General features: G+C 46.2%; 1 protein-coding gene across 1 annotated transcript; it reads left to right on the top strand.

Moving 5' to 3' along the window:
• Window positions 1-4507: 4507 nt before the first annotated feature.
• BLCAP (BLCAP apoptosis inducing factor) lies at window positions 4508-17624 on the top strand. Its single transcript, XM_065414236.1, has 2 exons — window positions 4508-4624; window positions 16726-17624. The coding sequence occupies exon 2, from the start codon at window positions 16844-16846 to the stop codon at window positions 17105-17107; it is 264 nt and encodes an 87-aa protein (XP_065270308.1). The 5' UTR covers window positions 4508-4624; window positions 16726-16843; the 3' UTR covers window positions 17108-17624.
• Window positions 17625-18798: the final 1174 nt, after the last annotated feature.

Consider the following 18798-nt stretch of genomic DNA (forward strand, 5'->3'; position numbering starts at 1 on the left):
CCAGATCAGGGCCCCTATTAATGCAGTCCTACAGGACTCTCTGTGCAGCAGTTTGACACAAGGATTGTCAACTCCTGGAGCCAGGGACTGTCTCTTTATTTGGCTTTGTACAGTACCCAGCACCCAAGGGTTCAGGAGTAATTGCAGCTGGTTGGCAGACATCTTGCAGGGCACATGGAGCTGCCTCTTCTCTTTGTTTCAGCCACACAGTCACCATTAAAATGGCTAACCACTAGAGCTGGGCAGCGAACGGAAATGCTGTTGTGTGAAGGATTTTGAAATTTTAAAATTTGTTTTCATTCTGATTCAAAATGTTCAGGTTTCATTCTGTAATTCCCTGAAAATTGCCCCCAAACCCCATTTCATTTTGGATTGATCAAACTGCTTCATTTTGATTTTGATTTGCTATTAGTATCTTCTTTGTCCTCCTGCACCCTCAGGTGCCTAGGCATCCACCAGTTTCGGCCATTTATTTCGGACTAGTGCTGGTCTGTTCAGGCTTCTGAGTGTCATGTTGATGAATTTGGTTTCTTTCTCTAGGGTTCTGTGTTATGGTTCTCTAGGTTGCCCTTATTTTCTAGGTGGTGTCCATATTATTGCTTCCCATGAAAGTCATGTTGATGGCATCCCAAAGTGTGTCCTAAACAATCCATTGTTGTCTTACCCCACTCCCACAAGAGCGAGACTACAAGGTGCTGGCATCCCTAAGGGGCAGAGTTAAGGTTGTGCTGTTTGTGTGTGTAAAGCAGCAGCTTAACGGAGCACTTCCTACATTTGGTGAGCCTGTGGCTTGCTTTTTCCTGTCACACTACCATCCCTTGTGGGGAGATCTTACCTGAACATTTCCTGGTTTGCTACTGTTTGAGCGTGGGGCTCTGAAGTCCCACGGTTCAGAAGGGGATAGAGAGGAGGCAGCCCTGTTGCGCCTCTGCAACCATCTTTGTGCCATCTCAGTGAAGTTGTCAATGAATTCAGGCTGGTAGAGGGCAGGGGTTTTCACACCCACTCACCTGCGTATCATCCATGCAAGCACAGGTGGGCAGATGTTACAGGTGAACACACACACATTCACTATCTGACACACTGCTTTGCAATATGGAAGCAGATCCATGGCACAAGTTTAGGGTATTGTTTGTAACCCATTAGTGAGCATGTGTTATAGGCCCTGGGTTACACTAGCATCAGGGGGCTGGTGAGCATGCCCCATACCCTAGGCTGCGCGTGGGCACGAATAGTCTGTAGGGGGCCATGAGGATTCCTGAAGCCAGCTTGATCCCTACCTTTTTTCAGCACTGTTTCAAACACATGTTTCTCCTGACTGTCTCATTTTTGGCAGCAGTTGCTGGGAGTGATGGAGCCAGTTTAGGTTTGTGGAGTTCCCCAGCCTTGCACAGAACCAGCAGGGTACTACCTACTTTGCCATTAGTCCCACAAACAGAGCTAAGGAGGATTCATGGTGGGGCCTGTGATGTTAGCGCTGACAACAGCATGGCTCCTACTGGGATAAGAGACCGGCATACGAGACAATAATAGAATATGTCATTGTGCATGGCACCACAGTAGCACAGCTGTAATTAAACTGACATTGATAACTACCTGCCGTATGGATTGGCAGAGGTCTCAGGTATGTAAATACAGACATCCTTGCTTTGTGCTGACATTGAACAGCAGGTGTACAGACGTTGACGGGGGAGGCTGGATCAAGTGCCTCCAATGCTTCCTTTTGGAGCGGGGAACCACATTAGAACATTGGCAATCTACCAGTGAAACAGAGAGCTTCGTGCTCCACAAAGTCCTCTGTGTCCTTTCATCCCTGAGTCTCACTACGCGGGGTACTTGGGCCCTATCTATACTACAGCTCTGACCTCAGCAGCAGCACATGGTTATCTGACAGAGACATCAGCACTCTAACATGGAGGTTTGTTTGCAATGTCACTAAGACAGCATAGTTATGAGTTAGTATCAGGAAATTGCACCAAGTCTAGATCATATTAGGATTATGACTTGTATTACAGAAGCTCCTAACTGCCCTGTTATGTTCACAGCATGTACACAAAGTATTAGAGGTTTTTCGCCTTCCTCCGCAGCATGGGGCAGGGGTCGCAAGCTGGAGGATTCTCTGCGACTTGAAGTCTTTAAATCACGATCTGGAGACTTCAACAGCTGAGTTAAGGGAAAGTGGGTGGGTCAGCTTTTGTGGCCTGCATCATGCGGGAGGTCAGACTAGATGACCATATTGGTCCCTTCTGACCTTAAAGTCTATGAGCCTATTAGGACCCTCCTCCCCCCAAATACCCTTCCTGGAAGTTGCAACGTAACACTACTTTATTTCTAAGAATCCAGAACTCTTCCCCACAACAACAAAACACAGAGAGAAAACAGGCTGCTCCCTAAGGCAGAGAGGCACCACTCACCCAACCTTTATCCAGATCGCACCCTTTACAGCAGAGCCTCCTTGCCTGCAAGCAGGGCCAGAAAACCCCTTAAAACTTAAAGTGAGTTCCTGTAATTGTAACACAGTTTTCATTACATTACAGGCCCCAATTGAGATCAGAATCCAATGTGCTAGGCACTGTACATACACGTAGTAAGAGAGAGTCCCTGCCCCAGAACGCATACACTCTAAATATCCGAGACACACAAAAGGGTGGGGGGAAAGGAAGTATTATTACCACCATTTATGGAGAACTGATAAACAGGAAGATCAAGTGATTGCCCAAAGTCAAACAGGAACTCCGTGTGGTATTAAGGCTGACTTTAAGGGCTGAGCTTCCTAGACAGAGAGTCTGGGTAAGGCACTGTGAAGTTCTTGTTGTTATGCGACACCTGTGCATAGCAGAAAGTGCTACCATGCTGATTTGATACTGTTTGACCCCCACTTTGCACAGGTGTCAATGTAGGGGATAGGAACACAGGGCTGCAGAGAGCCTGAAAGAGCAATTGAAAACACAGTGGCTGACCCTGAAAGAAACCTGAGGAGAGGTTTTGGGTCAGGGATGCAGGCTGAAAAGAGTACCCTTGGTGCTGTGAACAAAAGAAGCTGTTTCCTTCTATTTGATTCCTTCTGCATTCAGAGACACAGGACTTTGTACGTTCTTTGTGAATAGACAAAACTGCATCCAAGAAAATACATCACTGTCACCGATTTCTCCTCCTAATTGGAAAAAAACTACAAGCATCCCCCTCCCCCCCCCCCCGTTGTTGGCTAATTATTCAGGTCAAAAGGGGCAACACTGATTTTTCCCAGTGTGATCAGACATGAGTGACACATTGCAGTCATGTTACAATGGAGGCTGCTACACAGAATGAGATATACATAAACAAACAACATTTCCACTACAATACAAAGGCACAGGAAGCCTATAATTCTGGAGACATTAGCAATGTGTTCTCTATCTCTCCCTGCTATGCACATTATATGATGCTTCTCCACCAGAGACAGATGACAAACCAGCCACATGGCTCCAGTTGCTACCTAGCTCTGGAGATGGGCCAAAGCCATTAAAACTGAAGTGTAAGGGTATTTGGATCTGGTGTTTTCATTTAATCTGCTATGAAGATAAAGGTATAAGATAGTTATAATGACCTCTAAGCCAGTTTAATGAATTGGGGGGCCTGATTCATGATTTTTGAATATTTGAAATTGGCAACATTGTCTCAGCTGGTGTAAATTGGTGACTTTAATGAAAGCACAATTAAGTTATGCCAATTTGCATCAACTGAGAATCTATCCCTCTATCTATTATGCAAGCTATGCAATGATAGTCAAAGCTCATGTTTCTGGCTATAAACTGTTTTGGATTTTTCCTCGCTATGTACTGCATAGCATGAGTGATATGATGAATTGTGTGTATGGTAGAGGGTTGGGGAGGGATTGTGTATGAGAGGTTTTCTAAAGCCTGGAGATCCTCGGGGGCAGGGGATGATGATCCAGTGGGGCTGACCCAGTATTAGCCATCAACACCACACGCACAATTGCATGCTCCATCGCAGGGCTTGTATGAGGGCAGCCTGCGGCCTCCAGCTTTCCAAAATCGGATCTTTAATATCCCTAGAGAAATGTGTTTAGTAATTTTTAAAAAATGCACCATTGCAATGGTGCTTGAGGAGAGTTATGCTGTAGTAATACAGACACGCACAGAGATCTATTCAATTAACATGGCCACTTGAATGCCCACAGCAGTCTCCCCACCCTTGGGGGAGGCCAGCCTGCTGCAGCTCCCCGCTCCACACCCGGGAGCAGGCTCCAGCGATCTCTGCAGCGCCCCCCGGGCCATCGCACACAGCATATCCACGAGACTGGAATCTCCAGGAGGCGCTCAGCCGGGGCTGTCCTTGGCGGTGCCTGATCAAAATAGGTCCAGACCACCTACATGGGGCCAGGTTTCCCCGGGGAGCGCTGAGGAGGAGTAAGGGAGTGTGTTAACCATTGGGGGGCAAGGCTACCGGGGTGACACGGTGCGGGATAGAGACAGGCAGTGGGAAGGGCAGCCCCAGAGGAGACCCGTCGCGACTCTCAGGCAGAGAGCAGCTAGCTGGGGACCTGTGGGAGTGACGGACGCAGGCGAGCGCAGCAGCAGCGGGACAGTCCGGGCCGCGGAGAGCGCCATGGCGGAGTGCGCAGGTAACGGGTGTTTCTGGGGTCTAGGGCCCCGGGGGGCCTCTCCTAGCGCGAGTGCGGCCCCAGGGCTGAGAGGAGGCAGCGCCCCCCCGCTCCTGGTACAGGCGGGCTGAGGGGGCCCCTGTCCGCCCGGGTGATCCTGTGCCTGGCCTCGCCGGGGCTCCCTCAGCGCGTTGGGGTCCGCGGGCCGGTCGGGCAGGGGTCCCGAGGCGCGGCTCCCGTCACCCGCCCCGCCGTGCTGGCAGCGTGGCTCGCTCTCCTCGCTCTCCCTTTGCTCGAGGGCTGTGGTGTCTCCCTTGCCTTGGGCTCTCCCGTGATATTTAACGGGGGCAGGGGCAGGTTCCTGTTTTCTGCAAAGATCCAAGTGTGGGGCCACGTCAGAGGCTTTCCCCAGAACTAACCTGTGAAGTGCAGGTGCGGCCCACAGCCTGGCGAGGGGTCGGTCTCCGTGGCGAACGCGACCACGTGCTCTGGCAGATCATCCTTAGACAAATAAGTGCGGAGCGAGGGGCTTGGGGCGAGGCCTCTGTTGCCATTTCTTTGCTCATCCATTTGTCTGATTTCTCTAGATAGAAATACTTCCCCATCTTTGGATCATCTATCCTCTAGTTCAGAGGTGGGCAAACTACGGCCCGCGCGCCCCTCCTGCCCGACCCCTGAGCTCCTGCCCCGGGAGGCTCGCCCCCGGCCCCTCCCCTGCTGTTCCCCCTCTCCCGCAGCCTCATCTCGCCCCACCGCCGGCGCAATGCTCTGGGCGGCAGGGCTGCGAGCTCCTGGGGCAGCGCAGCTGCAGAGCCGTGGTGCTGCGCGGTGGCGTGGCTGGCTCCAGCCGGGCGGCGCGGCTGCCTGTCCTGCTGCTCTGGGCGGTGAGGTTGTAGCGCCCTCAGCCACCGGTGCTCCAGGCAGCGCAGTAAGGGGCAGGGAGCAGGAGGGGTTGGATAGAGGGCAGGGGAGTCCGGGGTGGTGGTGGTCCGGGCGGGGAACAGGGGGGTTGAATGGGGGCAGGGTCCCAGGGGGGCCAGTCAGGAAGGAGGGGGGGTTGAATGGGGGGAGGGGTCAGATAGGGGGCGGGGCCGGGCCATGCCTGGCTGTTTGGGGAGGCACAGCCTCCCCTAACCGGCCGTCCATACAATTTTTGGAAACGGGATGCGGCCCTCAGGCCAAAAAGTTTGCCTGCCCCGATCTAGTTCTTTTCCGATCCCCTTCATGTCCCTTGGGTCTGTAGATCTCCCTTTTTCCAGTTCTTGGCTTTCCATGATTTTTTTTAACATTAAAAAAAAAAAAAAAGTGCACACCTCTCCTCATAAAAACTAGTCTGGGCTAAATTTGACAGTCACAATCAGAAGTAGCTCTGTTTCCTGTTTATGTATTACATCCATTTCCTTTGCTGGTGCTGGACCATGCTTGTAACTTGGCTGCAGTTTAGGGTGGTAAGGCAGTGCTGGTATGGTCCTCTGCACTGAACAAATATATAGAAAAATGTTTTTTAATGATAACAGGCATATAATTCACTTCAGTGGATGTTGTGTTAATCCTGCTGCTTAGATGCAAGCATAGATGGATGACATGACAAATGATTAACTGTGCAGCTGTTTTGGCGACTACTTTGGTTCGATCTTTCTTCTTAAGATTGTGATAGGGAGACAGTACTGTCACCTGAAGACCAATGGTGGGTTAATTATTTGCAAGGTAGTTCAGTGGGCTCTCAAAATACTTTGTTAGTGCAATGATTATCTGTAATTTACTGTGGAAAAATTAAAATGCATTTGCTCTTCTTTCCATGCTGTCATTCTTTTCTACGTAGCTCAGTTTTCTCTCTCTCCTTTCAGAGTCTGGCACTTCATGCTATCTGCCTATCTTAAGAACATCAGAATGGCCATACTGGGTCAGACCAATGATCCATCTAGCCCAGTGTTCTGTTTTTTGATGGTGGCTAGTGCCAGATGCTTCAGAGGGAATGAACAGAACAGGGCAATTTCAAGTGATCCATCCTTTGTCATCCAGTCCCAGCTTCTGGCACTTGGGGGTTTAGGGACCCCTGCAGCATGGGGTTGTGTCCCTGACCACCTTGGCTAATCACGATTGATGGACCTAGCCTCCGTGAACTTCTCTAATTCTTTTTTGAACCCAGTTATGCTTTTGTGCTTCACAACACCCCATGGCATTGAGTTCCATATGTTGACATTGTTGTGTGAAAAAGTACTTCTTCATGTTTGTTTTAAACCTGTTGCCTATGTGTTTTGTCAGGTGACCCCTAGTTCTTATGTTATGTGAAGGGGTAAATAATACTTTCCTATTCACTTTCTTCACACCATTCATGATTTTATAGACTTCTATCATATCCCCCCCCCCACGTCATCTTTTTTCTAAGATGTACAGTCCCAGTCTTTTTAATCTCTCCTCTTATAAAAGCTGTTCCATACCCCTAATCATTTTTGTTGCCTTTCTCTGCACCTTTCCCACTTCTAATATATCTTTTTTTGAAATGGGGTGACTAGAACTGCAGGCAGTATTCAATATTGGGCGTACCATGAGTTTACATAGTAACGATATTATATTTTCTGTCTTCTTATCTGTCCCTTTCCTGATGGTTCCTAACATTCTGTTAGCTTGTTTGACTGCCACTGTGCATTGAGTGGGCATTTTCAGAGAACTATGCCTGATGACTCTAAGATCTTTCTTGAGTGGTAACAGCTAATTTAGATCCCATTATTTTGTATGTATAGTTGGGATTATTTTATCCAATGTGCATTTCTTTGTATTTATTAACATTGAATTTCATCAGCCATATTGTCACCCAGTTTTTTGAGATCCCTTTGTAACTCTTTGCAGTCAGGTTTGGACTTAACTGTCCTGAGAATTTTGTATCATTTGCATATATCGCCACCTCACTGTTCGTCCCCTGTTCCAGATCATTTATGAATATGTTGAACAACACAGGGCCCAGTACGGATCTTTGGGGGACCTTGCTATTTACCCTTCTCCACTTGTGAAAACTGACAACTTAGTACTATCCTTTTTTTCAACCAGTTAGTGATCCATGAAAGAACCTTCCCTCTTATTCCATGGCAGCTTAGGGCATGGCTACACTTGCAGATGTAGAGCGCTGTGAGTTACACCCGCCTTCGGAGAGTGCAGTAGGGAAAGCGCTGCAGTCTGTCCACACTGACAGCTGCTTGTGCACTGGCATGGCCACATTTGCGGCACTTGCAGCGGCATTGGGAGCGGTGCATTATGGGCAGCTATCCTAGCATTCAAGTGACTACCAATGTGATATATTCCATCATGTGCCAGCAATGCCCCCTCTGCCATGTACATTGGCCATACCGGACAGTCTCTACGCAAAAGAATAAATGGACACAAATCTGACATCAAGAATCATAACATTCAAAAACCAGTAGGAGAACACTTCAGCCTCTCTGGTCACTCAGTAACAGACTTAAAGGTGGCAATTTTGCAACAGAAAAGCTTCAAAAACAGACTCCAACAAGAAACTGCTGAACTAGAATTAATTTTCAAACTAGATGCCATTAACTTGGGCTTGAATAGAGACTGGGAGTGGCTGGGTCATTACACAAATTGAGTCTATTTCCCCATGTTAAGTATCCTCACACCTTCTTGTCAACTGTCTGGAATGGTTTTAGAGTAGCAGCCGTGTGAGTCTGTATCTGCAAAAAGAACAGGAGTACTTGTGGCACCTTAGAGACTAACAAATAAAGTTTTTTTCTCCTGCTGATAATAGCTCATCTTAATTAGCCTTTTAGAGTTGGTATGGCAACTTTCACCTTTTCATGTTCTCTGTATGTATCTATATCTTCTTACTATACATTCCATTCTATGCATCTGATGAAGTGGGCTGTAGCCCACAAAAGCTTATGCTCAAATAAATTTGTTAGTCTCTAAGGTGCCACAAATACTCCTGTTCTTTCAGTGTAGTAGGGCACTTCCATCGGCCGGAATAAGGCTGTAGTGTAGACACTTGACAGAATTTGCTCTAGACACCTGGTGCCTCTAAATTCCAGGGAGACGTTTGTGTTTCTAAAAAGCTGAATAGTTGACCATCTTCTTGCTGGTACATAAGTGATCTCTTGCTGTAAAGTCTTTTAGCTGCCAAACTGGGTGGCAGCTTGACTAGCATGCTGGGAGGGAACGATTCATAAATCACCGAAGTTTTGCCTTCCCTCTGGACCAACACCTGCTTAACAGCAACCCTAATGAGGGCTGAATAAGATTACCACTGAGCACTTCCTTGGGTGTTTAGTGGGGATAATCAGAGCTGACTTTCACTAGTCAGGGGTAAGTAGAGCCCTAAGGTAATTGGGAGTGGCACACTCTCTCTGCAGAAGAGAGGGGATATAAAATGGGTATCCATGGACTAATATATAGGGACTATAGCTTAATGAATACCTTACAACTAAAGTTATGATGAATTAAGCCTTTTCTACTTGTAGATTATCCAGGAACAGATCACAAGCTCCTCAAATGTGTTTATTCTCTTAGCTTTTTGAATACTTCATTGCAAATACTTAAAATTAGAGCAGTGCTGGTTATTTGTGACTGGTTAGATAATTCATAATGTTGTTTTTGTTCCCTGACTCCCTGAATGTGCAAGTACTTATGCATGTGAATCTTATAATTGTTCCTGTTAAGTTAGACCTTGGTGGTTTGAATAACTGAATCATAGAAATGTAGAGTTGGAAGGCACCTCAAGAAGTCAAGTCCATCTCCCTGCACTGAGGCAGGACCAGGTAAACCTAGACCAGGGGTAGGCAACCTATGGCACGCGTGCCAAAGGCAGCACATGAGCTGATTTTCAGTGGCACTCACACTGCCCGGATCCTGGCCACCGGTCCGGGGGGCTCTGCATTTTAATTGAATTTTAAATGAAGCTTCTTAAACATTTTTAAAACCTTATTTACTTTACATACAACAATAGTTTAGTTATATATTATAGACCTATGGAAAGAGACCTTCTGAAAACGTTAAAATGTATTACTGGCACGTGAAACCTTAAATTAGAGTGAATAAATGAAGACTCGGCACACCACTTCTGAAAGGTTGCCGACCCCTGACCTAGACCAACCCTGATAGGTATTTGTATAATGTGCACAGCCCTCCTCACTGTCCGCCATCTCTGACAGGAGCATGCACAATTCTGCACTATTGTAAGTATTGCAAGCACAGGACACGTGATCCTCTGGTATTTGCAGAGCTGTAAGAATAATCAAATCAGCGGGGAACATGACAGTTTCTTGGAAGATAGGCTGCTGTGGGATATAGCGAGAACCAATTCAAAGTTGTTGGTGCCATTTACAGAGCAGCTGAAGATGGTGGAGTGCCACTTTTGGGTCTGAGAAACAAGCACTGACTGGTGGGATCCCATCATAATGCAGACTTGGGATGAGGAGCAGTGGCTGCAGAACTTTTGGATGTGCAAGGCCACATTCCTGGATCTGTATGCCACGCTCGCCCCAGCTCTCCAGCGTAGGACACTGAAGTGAGAGCTGCACTGACAGAGAAGAAGCACTACACAGATTTCACAGGGGAGACCAGTATTTCTCAAATTGGGGGTTCTGACCCAAAAGGGAGTTGCGGGGTGGGGGTCACAAGGTTATTTTAGGGGGATCTGCAACTCCTTTTTGGGTCAGGACCCCTGCAATTACAACGCCTTGAAATTTCAGATTTAAATAGCTGAAATCATGAAATTTACGGGTTTTTAAAATCCTATGACCATGACATTGACCAAAATGGACCGTGAATTTGGTAGTGCCTAGTTATAGCTGTCTAGTGTGCTGGATAATGTGTGTGAAGCAAAGGGGGAAAAGTTGCTGCTGGGGCAAAGGGTAGAGGTGGAGTAGCTGTCTGCAGTGTTTGAGCAGCCAGATACAAGGAGCTTATACGGCTCAGGGAGGCTTTGAAAGAGCATTTAAACAGCAACCCACAATAATGTGTTGTGGTGTACTGTGCTCTACCTGACCCTGCTGTTTTGGGGCCTGTTAAGAATTGTGTGACACTTGGTGTACATCTATGAATATACCACTGTCAGTGCACCTATGAATTTTGCAGTGCTTGTTGTATATTTGATATTATACTGTTTGCCACTGATCTTATGAGTTGTTACACTATACAGTAACAAGTGGGTGATTTCAAAACTGGTTGGCACTCTGCAGCATATGTTTGTGAACTAATAAAGATGAATTATTTCCCAAGAATTTTATTCAGTAATAGAATCAGTACAAAGAAAAGTCTGTGCAGTTTAAAAGCAAATACATTAAAAACTTAAGTTCTGTTCCATTAATTTATTAACAAGGGGAAGAACATTCATGTCCATTTTACATCCATGTACGGCAACTGTGGCATTCACAGATCAGTGTTTGTGAAGCTGTGGTTGTCCTTTAATGGTGGAGTGTTAGGGGTAGGGATGCGGCCCCTGAAAACACATGGTATGTAGGGGTGGGTGTGAGTGCGCATGCTGTAATGAAGTTCTCCATGGTCTGCAGAGGGAGTGAGCCCAGGATTGTTGAACCTGTAAGGTCCATAAGAGTCTGCAGCATCTGTTTGCTGCCAGTGAAGCCCCATTATGTCCTAGTCCCTCTGGGGCACCTGGCATTGGCCATTGTCGGTAGACAGGATACTGGGCTAGATGGACCTTGGTCTGACCCAGTAGGGCCGTTCTTATGTTTCTTATGTTCTTATGATCACCATCCTTTTATAACAACCCTAAATGTATTTGAAGGTTATCAGGTGCTCTCTCAGCTTTCTTTTCTCAAGACTAAACATGCCCAGTTTTTTTTAACCTTTTCTTATAGGTCAGGTTTTCTGGACCTTTCATCATTTTTGTTGCTCTCCTCTGGACTCACCCAATTTGTCCTCTTTCCTAAAGTGTGGTGCCCATAATTGGACACAGAACTCAGCTGAGGCCTCACCAGTGCTGAGACAAGAGAAACAATTACCTCCCGTGTTTTCCACACAACACTCCTGTTAGTGGACCCCAGAATATTAGCTTTTTTCTAAGCTGCATCACGTTCATATTCAGTTTGTGATCTACTATAACCCCCAGATCCTTTTCAGCAGTACACTTAGCCTGTTGTTCCTATTTTGTAGTTGTGCATTTGATGTTTTTTCTTCCTAAGTGTAGGACTGTGCACTTGTCATTACTGAATTTAATCTTGTTGATTTCAGACCAATTCTCCAATTTGTAAAGGCCATTCGTCAAAATGCTTGCAACTCCTCCCATCTTGGTGTCATCTGCAAATTTGATAAGTGTACTCTCCACTCAATCATCCATGTCATTAATGAAAGTACTGAGTGATACTGGACCTGGGACATACCCCGTGGGTCCCCACTAGATACATCCCTCAAATTTGACAGAGAACCATTGATAAGTACTCTTTGAGTACGGTTTTTCAGCTAGTTGTGATCCACCTTATAGTTATTTCATCTAGACCACATTTCCCCTGTTTGCTTATGAGACTGTCATGTATGACTGTCAAAACCCTTACAAAAATCAAGATATATCACACTACTTCTTCTCCCAATCCACCAGGCCAGTAACCTTGTCAAGGAAGGCAATTAGATTAATTTGGGAATAATTTGTTCTTAACAAATCCATGCTGGCTATTCCCATAACCCTATTATCCTCTTGGTGCTTAAATGTTGTTCATGGGAGCAAGTGGAAAGGATGGGAGCATGACTGGCGTGGATTCACTAATGAGCATAAGCGACTGTCTGTGGAAAACAATTTGTATTTGCTTAGCTCTGATGTGGTGGGTCGCTCAGACCCTGAGGGTATTGCAGGAACTCTAGAGTAGGAGACGTCAATGCGCTGCCTGGAGATCATAGAAAGGAACAGTGAATTATTGAGTGCAGTGAGAATGTCAGGCAGCTTTTTGTACGCTCTCTGACTGAAGGGTCTAAAGTTAAACTTAGCGGTGCTAACAGCTGTGATGGATTCAGAGGAGTCACTGTTCCTGGAATGACTAACAAAAGTGGCTGACAAACCAGATGAGAGTGAGTATAAGGACTGCAATCTGTAAAGATGACAGTGCACCATCTTAGCCAAGGAATCAATGAAAGATGAGTCAGAGGTGAATGAGATCAGTAGGTTTGGAAGAAGCAGAATGCCATTGTGAGACGGGGAAGCACAGACAATGAAATGCTGCTGTATGGCAGTTAATAACTTGCTGTCAGTACCTGGTAATCTACTCCTCTTGGTCAAGAGCAGATAACTGTAGTTTCCTTGAGGAAAAAGAGAAAATCAGGTGGGGATTTGGTGTGCTTGCTGTGTCCCTGCCTCAGACTATTGCTCAGGAGTCTAGGCAGAATTGAATACTTTTAAAATACTCTTGTAACTTGCATAAGAAATTGTGTGTCAAAGACCACAAACCAAATAAATATTTCACCATTTAGTAAAAGGAAGGTGATATGGCTAAGATGACTGGAATCCCCATGAGACACTCATAGCTGTGTTGGACTTGGGTGGGTGGCGAAAAAGAGGTGAAAAGAGTACTTGTTACTATTAACAGCTGATCCACCAGCTAGGGAAGGTAGAATCCATGATCCAGACAAATGCATAGTTCTAGTTCCTTTACTCAGGGCTCTTATGTTTTGAATCTTGGTGTCTCAATAAAGCAACCCAATATAGTCTCACTACCCTTCAGGGTCATATGTTAGCATTTGTCTCTAGGACTTCACAGCCCTACCCTGCTGAGGTTTCTCTCCAGCCAGCTCCTGCTCCCTGTAGGTGTCTTCTTGTCATGCTTTCCACCTGACGGGTACAGTGACCTCCCCCTTCCTCTGGCTGCTCCTCTGCCTAAGAGAGAGAAGCCTTATGTGATTGCCTTTAGGCACATCACTAGGAGCAAATATGTGACCTACAACTACAGCTCTCGGCCTTAAAGGGCCCAACGGCTGTACCATGTGCTTCAGTACACTGCAGTCCATTGGTGGAAATAGTGATTTTTGTGTATACTTTATATAATGGTTAAGCTTGTAAAGTGCTTTGGGGGGAACATGGAGACAAAAGTTGCTATATAAGTAACAATAAGATTCATGTTGTGCATATGATATGGAGCAGTTTAGAAGGATTCAAGGAGAGCTGCAGAGCACTGACTTGCCACAATTGTTTTACTGCCTGCTGTCATACCATATGTTTGAATAGATAGGAACAAAAAGTGAGTGTCTGAGTAGGGAGAAGAGCAGTGACTTAGCTGCTCAACTCCCATGAGAGCTGTGCTGCTAGCTCACTTCTGTGAACACTTACCCTGGGGAGGAACTAACTAATACTTAGTTTCTATAATGATGTTCATCTGAGGATCTCAACATGCTTTACAAAGGTTAATAGCCCTTCTGCACCTCTGTGATATAGGGGAGTATTATCTTATTAACTAACTATAGCCCATGGACACACAGACTGAAGCAGGAATAAAAACTTGGGAGTCCGATTCCAGTTTCTTGGCTCTAACCACTAGAAAATACTGACACATAAAACAAACAACTTAGTAATTGTGAGGCCTGAAAATAAACTCATTAGTTTTACTGATAAAATAACCCCCACCTCCCCGCTCTCTGCTGGACGGTACTTTCTCTCCTCTCCACCACACCTTCCCAGGACCAGTGCACCCCATGCTTTCTCCAGGAATACTCTAAAACGCTGGTGATGTGCTGTCTGCCGGGATGGAGATGCTGGGCAGCCTCCTCTTTCATCACTATTAAAATACACCCTCTTGCTGGTGGCATGGGGAGAATGTTGCCTATGAGGCCGGAATGTGTTCCCAGCTCTTGCTGGAGGAGCAGGTGCTCAAATATGCCTGGGAACTTCCTAATCTTTATTATGACTTCACTCTCTTTTGGCAGGAAACCATTTTCTTTGTGGCCGTGTTTTGGCTTTTTCATGCAGCCCCTTCTTCCCTCCTCATCCTTGCTCCCCTAGCCAGGAAATCCCATCCTTCTCTTCTAGTTTTAGCCAAGGGAATATGTTGTTTATCTTCTCAGCTTCTTTGTCCCATGGGCCCCCCTGCAACTACAGTTTCTATTCCTGCCTGGCTCAGCTCAGCCCTTCTGCCCTCTGACACAGAGAGAACCATGCAGCTTAGTGTTTGAAGGAAGAAGGGTCTTTAGGACAAGCCGTTATAAACCAAGAATGTGTTTGCTCTGCATGGTCACTAGAACCCCTGGCACTTCTCTAAGAGGAGGGGCTTGCCCTGTTGTCCTTGGGCACATGTTTCACTTGCCCTTTTGTGCCTTGGCTGCCTGCCATCCCCTTCAGTTGTGCTGTATAAATGTAGTTATGAAGCACTGTGGGATGAAAGGTGCTGTATAAATGTAAACTGTTCTCATTAGCCCTTGTTGAGAGATCTGCTGCCTGTGCCTTCGTTTTTCCCTTTACCACCACCACACTTTGTGTATTGTTTCAGCAAGGTACTGACAAGGAGTCAGAACCAGGACTAATACCCTAATTCTACCATTGACTTGCTGTGTGATCTTGGGTAAGTTTCAAAATCCTCTTTCTCCATCCATTTCCCCTATCTGTAAACTGAAAATATATCCTCCTTTCTAAAGTACTTTGAGATCCTCGGATGACAAATGCTATCTAGAGCTAAGTATTCTAGCTTGAGCTGCTTAGATTGCTCACTGTGACTGCTGCTGATCTGTTAAAGGGAGCAGTGCAACTTAGTATACTGGTTGGCCACTCTCTCCATTCAGATGTCTTCTCAAAACATGCTGCTTTCACATGGTTTTATTATGATAATCCAAGGAAGGAAATCCCATGTTTATGTATAAACACTGTCATTTTGAGATTGTCCCATATCTGATCCATCAGTGTATTTTGTCTGATCTGAATGTGTCTGTCTGGCTTAGATTGTAAATCCTTCAGGCAGAGATGGTCTTTCTCATTGTAGTGTGCATGCTGTCATCATTCAGAGTTTAGCTACACATGGCTTGAATTTCATATTGCATGATTGGGATCTCTGCTGTCAGAATGCTGCATTAGAAGATGCATACTATGTTTGGGGCTAGGGGACTTTTTAATGGGCCCATGTATGTGCAGAGGAGATGGTACATGGATGGGCTCAAGATATGAGTTTTTCAGCAATGTGTCTAAATGCCATAAAGGCATCTTTCTCTGACCTCCGCCCCAGCTTTCCCTCTTCTAAGATCTTAAGAAGTTGCTGAGGGAAACTGAGTTTCACTGTTGCTTTTTACCTCCTCCCCAAGGGCTTTCTTTGCAGTACCTGCATCTGTGTGAAATTGACTGACTCTGGGTTTGCAGCTGCTGAGGAAAGGAATGACAAGCAGGACTGCAGAGCAGACTCGGTAAAATTCTCCCACTTTAGGTGCAGGCAGGAAAGCAAGAAGCAACCTGGTAAAGGAGAGATTCCCATGATCCCATCCTCAGTTCAGATGTGAAGATCTCATCAATCATCACAGTCCCTCTCACATGCTGTCAGCCTTATGCTGAACCACTTTTCCAGCTGTGCCTATTAGACAGATGTGATTTCCCCTTTGGAAGCAAAATTAGGTTCTGTTCCTTGTCTTCCATTACTTCCCACGCAACCACTGTGCGGTGATCTTTGTAAAGTGCACTTGCTGACACCACCTTCCAAATTTCTTTGGACAGTTTGAGCTGAGTATGCACATTAGTAGGAAAACCAGCCGCTCTAGTCTTTCCCCATGGAATCCTTTGCTTTCCCTCTAGCCTCCCACACTGCGCGAAGGGACTGGGTTTTTTACTACTTTGTTAGAATTTGAGCCAGTGACACAGATAACAGCTGGCCTTTGGGAAAGAGAAGCATTGACCAGGAAGTTAGACCAAATCCATCTCCTTGTCGATGCAGGCTTGCCCCCCATTGTACATTTTTTAAATGTTTTATCTAGTGTTATGTACTCGGTGGTGGTATTTTCACCATTTCTCCTGGGAGACTATAGTGCAGCCTCCAATCTCGGTGTGAGGAACTCCTAATACTAAACCATGTTAAAACAATGCCGTGATTGTCAGTGTACAGTAGATTGGGAGCAAATAAGTGACTCGGTGTATGAGGAGAATTGGTGTTGGCCTCTCTAGCACATTACCCTAATCCTGACTTTTTCTTTTTCTTTTAAAGCTTTATCTTCACATTACAGAACAGTGTTGGGAATCCTGCTCACCTGAGGAGCTGCAGGAAAAAGTTCTAGGAGTGCTTCTGATTGCTGCTGTCCCTGGGTCCCTGCCTGCCAGTCACTATGTACTGCCTTCAGTGGTTACTGCCTGTCCTCCTCATTCCTAAGCCCCTCAACCCGGCTTTGTGGTTCAGTCACTCAATGTTCATGGGCTTCTATCTGCTGAGTTTCCTCCTGGAGCGGAAGCCATGCACAATCTGTGCCTTGGTCTTCCTGGCAGCCTTGTTCCTCATCTGCTACAGCTGCTGGGGGAACTGCTTCTTGTATCACTGCAGTGGCTCCCAGCTGCCTGAGTCTGCTCACGATCCCAGCATAGTCGGTACCTAAAAGTTCCTCCAGCTTGCTGGCAGCTCTGGGTTTGCTTTTAAAGAGGGGCGTTGGGTGAGGTTGGGGGCGGGGGGAGGGAGGGCTTGCTAGGCACGTGACTGGAGTACAAGCAGCCTGTTTTCTATAAAGTGTGTGGACTACAGCGGCAAATTCCTGACCAGCCCTCCCACTTTGCCTATGAAATTTGATGTCAGTTGTTTACTGTGTGAATTCTGGCACTGCTACCTGCTTTTAGAAGCAGAAGAGTTATATGTTTTCCTTTCCCTTATTTCTGGGAATGGACACTGGCCCTCCCCTCTGAGAAGTGGTGGAAGAAGGACCTGTCCAGCTGTTGCGTTGTGGTCATCTGTGTTTGTCTCTCAATTGTCTGTATAAGGCCACGGCTGTCTCTGTGGGAGCCTTGGGCCCACCATTCTGCTGAAGCAGTTAGAAGATTCTCCATGTTGCTGTTTGCGGGGAGATAGTCTTCATTGCACTGCTGTTCAAGGGGACTTGCAACAGTTAACAGATGCACTCAGCTGAAAGCTGCTGGAGCCAGAGACTGCTGAGTTATCGCCTCCTGCTCTTCATGCCAAATTGAAAAATGTGCACTGCCCAAGTGCTTTCTGAACTGCTTGCATTCTCCCAGATCATAACTGAAAAAACTTTGAGTTGTCATGATGCTGCTTTTAAAGCGCTTCTCACAGGCATCAAAGCCTGCCTCCCTCTCTGCTGGATTTCCAGTTTACAGAGGTCTTGACTCTTTGGATACAAAGCATGCTCTGCTGTGGTGTTTGGGGTTGTTTTAATTTCACTGTTAGTTTAAAACTGTCAGCATTCCTAGCTGGAATGATGAGGTGAGAGCAGGGAGGGAGGATTCAGAGTTTTTAGTAAGCATGATGTGGGGTGGTTCAAAATAGCAAATGGTTGTATCCATTTAACTGACAGTGTTTGCAGGCCAGGACTGTCTGTGCATTTTCTTTTGTCCCAAGCAACCCAGCCGCTGGTAATGTGCAATGGAGGGAGGGAGCAATAAATGGCTAGTGAGCAGTCCTGGGATCTCTCTTCTCTCCTGGCAGGCTGGTTTTGGGGAGCCTAGGGGAGGTTTCCCTAGTGGCACTTGCTGTACAGCTTTCTTTCCTGCTCATCTGTTCCAGTGCATAGCAGCAGCTCCCAGAGGGAATGGTGTTCCTTGCTGTGGCAAATGTTTGCTTGTGAGAAACTTAACCAGTTCTTGAAATACACTGGGTCTATAAACTTTCAAGGTTATGTTCCTGTCTGCCATCCATTTGTCTCCACACAAGCTTCTCCTACTGGAGAGCTGCAGAGATGGTTGCTGCTCTCTCAAGGGAGGTTAAAACTAAAACCAGCTGTGAAACTTCCAGAGCATTGTATTGTTTGTTCACTGCACAGCTGTTCACAATGTTCAATAAAGCTTTATAAACTTTGGTCTATGGACTTGTGCCAGTTGTGATGTATTCACTACCCCTGGACTAAGGCATTTGGATGAGTAATGTTTTCTGACCTTTTCTGCCCCACTCCACATTCTGTTCCCAGAACAAGCTGCAGCAAAACCTCCAAAAAAGTGGTTCAGGAGTCTACACCAAGGTTTGTCCTATGAGACACAGCTCCCCGAACACTGATGCTTTCCATTGATTATTTAATGTTGATTCAGGTTGTAAGGTTTAAACTGTCTTCAACGTGGCTTTGGG

The sequence above is a fragment of the Emys orbicularis genome, chromosome 12 (genome assembly GCF_028017835.1).
Source record: "Emys orbicularis isolate rEmyOrb1 chromosome 12, rEmyOrb1.hap1, whole genome shotgun sequence".
Taxonomy (NCBI): domain Eukaryota; kingdom Metazoa; phylum Chordata; order Testudines; family Emydidae; genus Emys; species Emys orbicularis.